The 11,060-nt window shown below is 30.8% G+C and overlaps 1 protein-coding gene across 1 annotated transcript; it reads left to right on the top strand.

The window, feature by feature from the left end:
* The first annotated feature begins 8,772 nt into the window (after positions 1 to 8,772).
* Positions 8,773 to 10,382, top strand: LOC134281017 (uncharacterized). The gene is made up of 3 exons (XM_062763473.1): positions 8,773 to 8,877; positions 9,072 to 9,141; positions 9,597 to 10,382. Exons 2-3 carry the CDS (start codon positions 9,099 to 9,101, stop codon positions 10,133 to 10,135), a joined length of 582 nt encoding a protein of 193 aa, XP_062619457.1. The 5' UTR covers positions 8,773 to 8,877; positions 9,072 to 9,098; the 3' UTR covers positions 10,136 to 10,382.
* The last annotated feature ends 678 nt before the right edge of the window (positions 10,383 to 11,060 follow it).

Below are 11,060 nucleotides of genomic sequence, written 5' to 3'. Positions count from 1 at the left end.
GATATTTAAATCTAAATTAATGTGATAACACCACCCTTGAGCATTTGATCACGTTTTAAATCATGTTTTCTATCAAAGAATTTCTTGCAAAATTCATTTTATCTCAAAGATTTAGTGTATTTGCATTTAACGTGACAATCAAATCTTACAATCTACCAAAGGCCTAATAAAAGTATATAACTTTTCCCATTGTGACCTTCTGAAGATTTCAGAATTGCGAAACAATGAAAAGAGTCATACGTCTTTCTTACATCATTTGAAATTTAAATGGTATTATACCCTATATGATACGGGACACTGACGGATGAACAGAAACCTTTATAATTCAATTGGGACTATTTTTCGATTTAGTTGTATGAAAAAATGTTGGGTTTTTTGTTTGTTCTGTATCCATGCGTTTTGCCAAAGATTTAAGAATCGAACTTTTCTTAACTTATGCGCACTGAATGTACATAAATTCAAAATATGAATAAATAAATAATACATTGAACATGCAAATGACTAGCTCTTTGCCAGAGATTAATATAGTATTTTCGTTGAGAAGAAATTTACTGCGAGCATGAGATTACATACTTAAAGTATCTAATACTCAAGAAAGAAAATGTGAGTGATTAATATGTTTGTCTCATTAAGTCGATTATGCTATATTTTTCACATGATATAACTAGATTATTTATTTGAGCACACCATTACAAAAAAATTTACGAGTTCCAAAAATTGGTAATAATTGTTAATTAATAGCAAGAAGAGCATTGCCATAAGCTACAGCAGTTGAACAAAATAATCATAATCCGGTTTTTTCCTAAAGGGATTGGCATAAATAAATAGTTCTAAATGTAACAGTAAAATTACAACAACAAAAACATAGGAGAGCTTCTTTTAATACCAGTACTTGATATATGAGGTACGCCTCTGTTCAACTCTGTTGAAAAGTATCTTGCTGTAAAATAGATGGAAAAATTCTCAAGAATGTTTTCATATTCCAAAATTTCTTTTTTACTCGGTTTATTTGTTGTGCCTCCCCCCCCCCCCAAAAAAAAAAACAAAAACAAAAACAAAAACATTTCAATCTTTTTATCTCTGTGCATGTAATTATTTTATTCCTTAATAATTCGAACATAATGCTCTAACTTGCAATTTGCATTAAATTCACGGTAAGATACTAAGTCCTTCTTTCAAATAAAACCATTCTTTCATTTTGATTTTGTAAGGATCAACACACCGGACTCAAATCTTAGCGAAATAAACATGATCATATTTATTTCAAACAGTTAATAATCAAAAGATACCGAAAAGCATGTGGTAATTCCTAAGTCAATTCAACTTCAGACAAAGCAAGGTTGGTTAGTGCTCTTGGATTATTTATGAATGTGGATTATTGAAATTTCAAAATCTTTAAAGTCGAGGTCAAAAAGATAAAGAATTGTGAGATATAAACATTACTGTACAATGCAGTTTCTGTATCGTCATGTTCATATTGAACAATACACATTTGATGACCAAAAGTTTGAAAATACCTTGTCAGCAAATACATGTACAATGTTTCATTAAGTCAAATCCCAAGCAACATCCGTCTTTCAAATTCTTCGATTTCAAGTGAAAGGAAATGAGATGACTGGTGTACTAATATTTTATTAAGAAATAGCGCTAAGCAATACATGTACACAATTGGTCAAAATATTATATCCCTGACATGCATATTCGATTATAAGACTGGGCAGTGACAGATACACGTACAATGAACAGCTGCCACCGGTGAAAATGATGATTATTTTGAGACGCCATCTTTTGCAAAAACTCTGTAGGCCTTGTCCTACACATGTATCTTGAATCATTGATAAATGACAGGATGACCTCAAAAATAGTACTGTGAAAATATAAATGTCTGAAGAATGAAGTTGTATAAAACCTAATGTTAAATGGAATAGGAATGTTGTGTGGAGAAAAATTCCTGATTATATAGGTGCATTGTGCCAAGCATTATTTTAATGTTTCTTCTCCTCCACATAGGTTGTAACAATGACAAAAAAATAAATAAAATTTACTACTATTTTTCAAAGAACAGTTGTAACAATGAGTCAGTGATATATTTCTTAATCAGGTAGAAATGTATTTTTTCGGATCATTAGGATAAAATTGTCTACAAATAATTTAATGACCATTTGACTATAAGAAAAAAAACTCCGTTTTAATATTCACTTGCACTTATTTGATCTGCAACCTTTTGTGATTTGCAAAATCTAACTGCATTGCCCGGGTGACAAGATAGGGACAAATGTATTATGCCTACTGCCTAACTTTCATACAAAAAATACTCTTTTATTACAAAAAGATTAGGTTTTCCTTTTCTGTCTTCAATATAAAGGGCCATTGTGGTTTAGATATGTTTTTCTTGGATGAATCCCTTAAACCAACATAATCTTTAGAACCTTGAAAAAGAGGGAAATGTTTTGATAAAAAAAAAACACACACAGTATGGCAATACACTGGCGATAACGCGTGAGATGAAAAAATCCTCTCATTTCATATAAATGATAGTTAATTTAAGTAATATTTTATTCGAAATTTATATGGGGTTTTATTGTTTGACAGTTTATTTTTTTCTTGAAAATCTATATGATTCACAAATGCTGCTTATCATGATTTAACCGTATAGGGGAAAGAAAATAATTTTTGAAGAATTATCTATTTTTGTTGTATGCGAGATTTTAATACCTATTCCAATGTAAAAGAGTAAACTGTGTGTATAATATACAGTTCGAGTAACTTACATTTTATTTCTGAGGAATTCCAATCTATAATCTTTCTTTTTATGTTTAGCTACCGTATCCAATTTTATCTTTTTTTCTATGATGTAGATCGCATAATTTGAAATCAAATACAACCACACTTTTCATTTTTTATTTATGTATCTTGCTAGCTTATCGAGATCTTATGGAATAAAGACATTTATTTTACAAAATAAAATCAAACATGATATACAGAAGCCTATGTAAATATTGGGTAAATAAAAACGCCAGGTCGAGTCGGGTTCAGGTGGGGCACATATGTGATAAATAGTGGGAAATAAATGACTTTGGACATATGAATATTTCCAGAATATATCCAAGGTTAGCAAGAAGTATGAATTATTATTCATAGTTGTTTCGGTACATTGGTTGTCTTTACTGACATTTAAAATCTTTATGTTAAAATGGAGATAACGAACAGCATTGATCGGTGCTACAAAGTCGAATAAAACAAAGCAAGTTGTAAAGAGGCATAGAATATTGAAAGTATCAGAAGTGGGATCGGGTGTCATGGAGGTGTAAATATCCCTACCGATCTGTCATACGAATTGCATGCGGATATCGAGGAGCAAAGCAAATACGGACCTCCAAAACATTAGAGATGGGATCAGCTGCTATGGAGGAATGAGCATCCCCTGTCGATCGGTCAGACCCGCCTTGTGCTCTTTGTCCTGATCGGGAAATAAGGGAAAAATCTGTCGTCAATTCAGAGTATAATAATGGACTAACAATTAGTATGAAAAACGTGAGTCAGCATTTGACTCAATGATAAATTGGTTTGCTTACAAGGTAACTGTATCGGCCATAAAACATACGAAATTATGACTTTAAACGAGACTGCTGAAATTCTTATTTCATCAACTTGTTTGTCAATAATATACATTGTTTTAGAAATAGTTCATACGTAGAGCATGCTCTTGCGTATCGAATCAAACGAGATATATAAACTCCGTATGCAGGTAATGAAGATATATTGCTGCATAAATAAGGGAAGTTGACGATACAAAAGTTAAAGTTATCACGTTTATCACAGAGCTTGGTTGTTAGATTACAATTAACGTCATTTTCAAGTAAATTATTAAAATATGAAACAGACGTATCAGACTCTGTGGTATCTTTTGTCTCAAGCTCACCATCGACATAAGAATGAAAATTACCATTGTTAATTGACAATACGGAGTCGATATATCTAAATTTGTATGGAAAAATCTTTGATCAATATTCGACCTTCAATTTTTTTTATTCCAGTCTGTTACAATTCAAACCTAGGGGTACATTAACTATGAGCAGTGATCTCACTAAGTTATACCTCCCATTTTATCATGTGATTATAATGGCCAAATCCATGTTCTGCTCTGGGAGACTCGAAATAACTGTCAGATCAAAAAGCTACATAGAAGGTGCACAGTGATATTTTGTAATAAAGAATCCGTGAAAGTATCATTAGATTTTATTCAGTGGTATAGGATGAGTTGCGGATAAGAGATGGGTACCCTTCAATATCATAAAAAAATAACATTGTCAGTGTTTTCCAATGGGAAACCCGAAATATGTCTCCGATCAAAAAGTGAAATAGGAGGAGCATAATGGCACTAAGGACACTATGTAACAAAGAATCCGTAAAAGTCTCATTAAATTTCATTCATTAGTAGGAGAGGAGTTGCGGATAAGAGATTGGTACCCCAAAGGGTAACAGACGGACGGACGGACATTCCGATCACTATATACACGTGTACACTCCCACTTTTCAAGAGGGGGTATATCGAAACAGAAAAATATATATTCTTTAATTTTAAATAGCTTAAAGGAACCTAACTTGTTTTTAAAAAAAATAAAAATATCACTTTCAGATTGCTTAAAACAAATAGATGATAAAGGATAGGATAGTCAGAATTTCTGATGAGAACATGGTAAATAAATATTTGATCAGTTTAATTAAAGCATTTCTACATTTATTCTTTGATGATAATTTTTTTGCTAAACATTGATTTTTTACTGCAATTCATTTCAGAATTTTTCACACGTTGAGCGTATATTATCAACCCTTGTTAATTCTTCAATCCATGGGGCCGATTTGCCTCATTGTTTCACGTGTAAGGATTTTCCAAAATAATCTGTCTAATCTTCAAACTCTTTGAGGGTATAAAAAAGCTTTTTCAGATAATATACCTGTATAGGGGCCTACAGATATTGATTTGAATAAAAGGGCAATAAATCTTATAAATCTAGAAACTAGACTTTTTAAGTTCAATCGAAAACAAATTCTAGACTAGGACTTCACTTCCATTAAAAATATCTGCATAAAAATCATAATGATTCTTCATTTATTCCTCAAAAGGTTCATAGATATGCATGTCAAAATTTCGGTAAGCTTTAATGAAAAGCCGGTGATATGAACATTATTATATCTACCAACAAAATTTTATTGATATTTCTAGTGAATTAACTTACATGTAACTAAGCAAATGAAGCGAACTTCTATTTTTGTCAATTTTTTTCTTACTCCAAATAAAATAATTAAGAAGATGTTCAATGTTCAAAGGAACCGTCGTTGATCATAAGATACGTTTAAATGAATTTAAAATTATGAGGGTTGATCCAAAAGTAATGTCACAGTGTCCATATCTTTCATATTTGGCGTCATATTATCAAATACAATATACCGAAAGATGCACAAATACAAATCTAATTAAGATTGAACCTTTCATTCAATGATGTTTATTTTAATTTATTTTATACTAGTAGATGTTTAAAGCATAGAGCATAAGGGATGTCGCCGCGTCACAACTGAACGTCACGTTTAAAAGTTTATTTTTTTCTTAGAATGAAAAAGACAAACACATTAAACAGATTCTAAAAGAGCACCTAATCTCCCAATTTTTTGAAATACACAATTCATGTTATTTTTTAGTATTTAACTGAAAATTAAATGATGGCATTGGTATTTGTGATCATAAACATTGTTGTTTTACTATGTTGAATTTTGAACAAAAAGACTGTCGGAATGATACATTACAGCTCGATGAGTTGTAATGCATTTTTGCTTCAAAAATATGGGAATCATCACTAGCGACAATTAAGTTAATTAATCAGACTCACAGAATAAATAATGTAAATAAAAGACTTCTTTATAGATAGTTTCAGTGATTTTGGGTAGGTGATGGGTCATTGAACGATCAGCAGAGGACAAAACCGAAAAATAGGAGATTGGAGGGCGACGTTCAATGGTGTCTGACGTTGTCAAGAAACACAGACGGATAAAATGACATATGAATTTTCAAGTTTGTCTTATGCTACTGTTCAAAAAATTTTGACAGAAGGCTAAATTATGAAAAGAGTGAGTGTATAATGGTACCAAGAATTCTTAAAGAAAGTGAAATTGGTGAAAGTTTTTGCGAATCACAAATATTTTTTAATGAAACGAAAGGGAAACGCTTAAAAACATGACGGCGCATATCCGTCATATGACGTTATATTTAGGTGCGGTGACTACCATAAACTCACAATGTTTAAAATCCGATATTTTAGAAAGTAAACATCATATTCCTGTCAATTTTTCAGGCCTGATTTGAAATAAATAAAGCTTCTATCACGTGTAATTTTGTTGTTTTACGTCATTTATAGCAATTCTATCAAAGTTGTGACATTACTTTTGGATCAACCCTCCTATCTTTCTAAATCTCATATAAATCACTAAAAACTATGAGATTTTGCGTGAGTGTTTACTCTAAATTAATTAAAAAGCGTTCATAAACTCGCTGGGCTTAAAAACGAATTTTATATTTCGAAGAAAATGTGTACAGAATTTAAGGACAGATGATACAAACAAACTTTTGTCAAAAATTTAGAAAATAACAACTTGTATCATTTTTTAATGAATAAAATGAATAAGTTTCACCGGGTAGTTTTTAATTTTTTATTCTAAGTTGCACAAAAGTGGAATTTGAAGTGAAAAATATTTGCATAGAATAATTAGGATGGTTTCAGAAGAGTAGAATTTAAAACGTCATAGAAGGTTTACAATTTCTTTATATTCTAGAAATTTATTACATGTATTTGCATCATTTGCAATGAAATTAGGTTAAAAAAAATACCAGTCCAGGCATCCATTTTTGTTTCTATCAACTGTCCTTTATAAAAAGTTATGGATTTCAGGTTAAAGTTGTCTAAACTTCAATATATATCCCCATTCTTAGCGACAGAATAAACACACATTGTTTTAAACATTTTTTTTAAATCTATTGAATCAATGTCTATTGAAACGAAGCTTTGAAACTCCGTGTTGTAAATCCTTAGATATTCAAAATATTCAATTAAAAATCATAATTATCACTCAAAGAGTTTCATTTACGGTTTACTGGTACCAAAAAGCAGCTTCGTAAGATTAAATGAATTTCTAAATGAACAACACAATCATATAGTTATGTTTTAAACAAAATAAAGCTAAAATTTTATATAATAATAGAAAACTCTCTTGAGGTTAAGGTTCAAAATTGGTTCAGAACACATTGGTACGTTCGTGCTAATTCTGGTTCTCTTGTCCAGACCGATTAAACCTGGGTCATATCGGTAGATGACCTTAAGCCTTTGAAAGTTCCTAAATTCAAAAATCGATATTCTTTTACTTACTTCTTCTAAACATGCCAAGATTGTGGCCATGTTGGCTTAAACAGCAATATCCAGATAGGAATAGATGATAAGCTTTTGATATTAGTGTAATATATTATACTTTCTTCAGAACTAAATCACTATTTTAACAATCAAAGGATTTCGAGGACCCTTTAGCAAACAAGAACAGTGCCATTGTTCTCAACATAATGAGGAATTTGTCGCGGAAATTTCAAAGTTTCATATCATTATCATCGTTTTTCGCTCTCTTTTAAACCCAGATTTTAAACTTTGTTTTCACATGAGGAAAATTATTTAAAAACAGCGGAAGTTAAATGTAAGAAAACATATTTTTAAGGTTCCGAAATCCCTTACCATGTCCATTGAGGATTTGAATGCATTTTATTGTCTGTGAAATTTATAACTCGGATTGGACAAATAAGTTCTAAATTTTTAGATTAATATCAATTGAGAAATAATTTTTTTTAAACTAAATTTATCTTGAAGCATTACTCAAAATAACCTTGTAATTTCTCTTACTTTGAAGATAACTACATGTACGTAGATGTGTTTCTGATCATTAAAAAAATCTTAGTTTGATTGTCAATTACAATTTAGTTATTACAATATCTAGTCAAATTGTATAAAATTGTTTTAAAAACCAAGTTAATATTTATTCTATGGACTATATTTATCCTACTTTGTATGAAAGTATCATTTTGGAAAGTGGGGGACCAGGAAAAATTTTTCAACTTTCCTGAAGAACCTTGACAAACAAAAATGGGTCCCAACCTACATAAATTTCGTACAGGCACCTCATAAAGTGAATTCATGATTGTGTATGTTTAAATATTTGGGATATGTTCAATGCTTATGTAATATTAATTTGTATTATTTTGAATTCAGTTTCTTCTTAATATCATCGATCTCATAAAAAACATAATTACGTAACCAAAATTAATCAATTATTCAGCGCATATCTTACAGACTTTTAATGAAATCCAATCACTCCGAAACATCTAAGCTAACAAAGAGTACATAAAATACTTCAATTGTTCTCATTTCTCTCAGGAGAAATGTATATAAGAAAACCTTTCTGTAAGAACCAATACGTATATATATAGCAAACCTAAAGGATCTTCTGGGTATGAAAACTTGGAATGTTTCTTTTTATTTGGGATCCAAAGCGTTTGGTGTCTGTCACTTCTCCCAGCATAGCTCTTAATAACAGCGGCATGTTAATCAAAGGGGGTCCAATGTATTGAAGTCATTTTTGTGTAGTTGTTTAATATGATAAAATCAATCAATTATCGGATGATGCCCGGTGGTAAACAGAAGACTTATTTTTATCTCTTAAAGTGACAGTTCATTCTGAGCACCCCTTTATGACACGATCGGGTTTTAAACGCTGTCATTTGTATCGCGGACTCTGGGGTGTTTCTATGGCCTCCTTTATTATATGACGTCCTTTTTTCGGAAGGTAACGAAAATGTGAACTTTAGTATTCTGCTAAATTTTGTATGATTCAGACAATTTTAATTCATCATTAATTCAATTTATTAAAGTAAAGGTGGTTTTAAAATAACTTGAAATGGCAATTTTATTGTTAATGTTTCTGAGTAAAATTTTACATAGGTCTTAATAAAATAAAATGTAATTTTAACTTTTTTTCAGCCTAAGTTGTAAAAATCAAACATAAGGATGAAGTTTCTTATATCTGTGTACGTTCTTCTTCTGGGATGTGGTAAGTTTATAAATATCAACTTTCTTGGGTTTTTTTTTTTTCTCTTCTTCTTTCTAAATGTTCTATTTATTATTCTAAAAACGCCAAAATAAGAAAAAACAATTTTTTAACACAAGGAACGAAGTCAATTTTGTTAGGCATCAGTAAAGTTGCGATACCGAACGCAATGTCTTTTAGACATTTTTGAAATAGACATTTCAATTTATTTTGTGTTTTTCTCCCCTTTTTTATATTTGAAAAACATTTCTGTATATTTTGAATTAAACCATTTTATCCTAATATTCAGATAAAGGAGAGTCGCCCTCTAGCGGAAAAGATTTATTGAGGTCTTTTACATGTTTTGCCTCAGTTTGTCGGTCCACTTTCATTTGTAATTAGTTGTGCATTTAAAATCAATAATTGATAGAAGAAAAAAAAAAGAAATTAAATGCTATATTTTTTATATTTTTTTTCAGCTCTTGGCACTGTCTTTTCAAAGGACATCGGTGATTTTGGAGAGAGACGTGAAAAGCGAGCACCTGTTTCGCCCACACCAAAAACTATATACAAAACTCTTCCACCCAAAGTAGACGATAGCTGGAAACGAATACACCTAACACCGCTTGAGATCGCAACTATTATTGCATTATGCTTATTAGTTGTTGGGGCATTCTTATATTGCATTTACAAATATTGTGTGTATTGCTGGCGAAATAATAAACCCAAAAATACAACCCGAGTGCGCGAGGCCGACGAAAGAATAGCTAGTCCTCGTTCACTGGAAGAAGTAAAACGCCATCACAGAGGCTGGGACGACCGTCGAGGAAGTTCCACGTCATCCGCTGGATGGAATGACAGACATGACAGGAGAGGAAGTTTACTTCCGGTGGGATTGTGGGACGAGAGGCGCGGGAGCACATCGTCTGTTGGAATCGGAAGTAAAGATAGCAGCCGTTCCGGAAGTACAGTGGGACTGTTTGAAACGGGAGGAAATAACAGATGGGCTTTTGCTTAGTTCTGAATAATTTTTGTTGTTTTTGTTGTGTTTGGTGTTTTGTTAAATTGTAAAAGGAGTTTTCAAAGAAGTTAATGTAGCTAACAATTTTTCAAAAGAGTATTTTTGATCGTATGAATTAATATCCACAACAAAACATGAGTAATCATTTTGTAAGTGCTTATTTGAACGAAAAAGAGATGCATACTTTTAAATGTACACTAAAAGCAGAAATTTTAAAGTGTAATTGAAGTATTTCAGTCAAATATAATTTTAAAAGAATGACTATTTGATTCCTTTACGATATTTAGAATGCACTCACTTTTTTGTACACATTGTTTTGTGTAAATATGGTTTAAACCAAATATATTATTTATTATATACATTGTATATACTTTTGATGATTATTGTAAATATTTTTGATGACTACATAAAGTTAGGACATTTGGATTAAATCTTCCTAATTTTACAATGTTTCACGATAAAACAAAAAATGAGACCTTACTTTTATGTAGAGCTTAACAACATCAGAGTTTTTTTTGTTTTGTTTTTTAACAATGTCCACATGTACGTGCATACTTGGTAAAAAAGAAATGATTAGAGATTCAAACTTCCTTGAAAGTTTTTTTTATTTTTAAAAGGACTCATAATCATTTCATTTTCAGTTTTTAAAAGATTTTTTAATTATTTAAGGAATATGTAGATCTTCTGTTTTGATTTACTGTTAGTTCTGTGTTTAATGTTCTCTAAAATAAAGACATCAAATGTTCTTTTACATGTCTTGTCATGTGTCTGCACAACCAAACAACATTCTTGTATAACATATTAAAACTATTCTTTGGCATATATTACCCATTCTCTACATTTAAGTTATAAAAATGAGGGTGGGGGTTCTTTTGCAATTCTGACGTTAAAGAAATTTTAATACTTCGTAATTTTTTTTCGC

This window comes from Saccostrea cucullata, unplaced genomic scaffold, assembly GCF_032062105.1.
Source record: "Saccostrea cucullata isolate Sc308-1 unplaced genomic scaffold, CSIRO_AGI_Scuc_v1 ctg77, whole genome shotgun sequence".
NCBI classification, from domain to species: domain Eukaryota; kingdom Metazoa; phylum Mollusca; class Bivalvia; order Ostreida; family Ostreidae; genus Saccostrea; species Saccostrea cuccullata.
The sequence above is the reverse complement of the archived record's forward strand: the minus strand, read 5'-3'. Positions and strand labels throughout refer to the sequence as shown.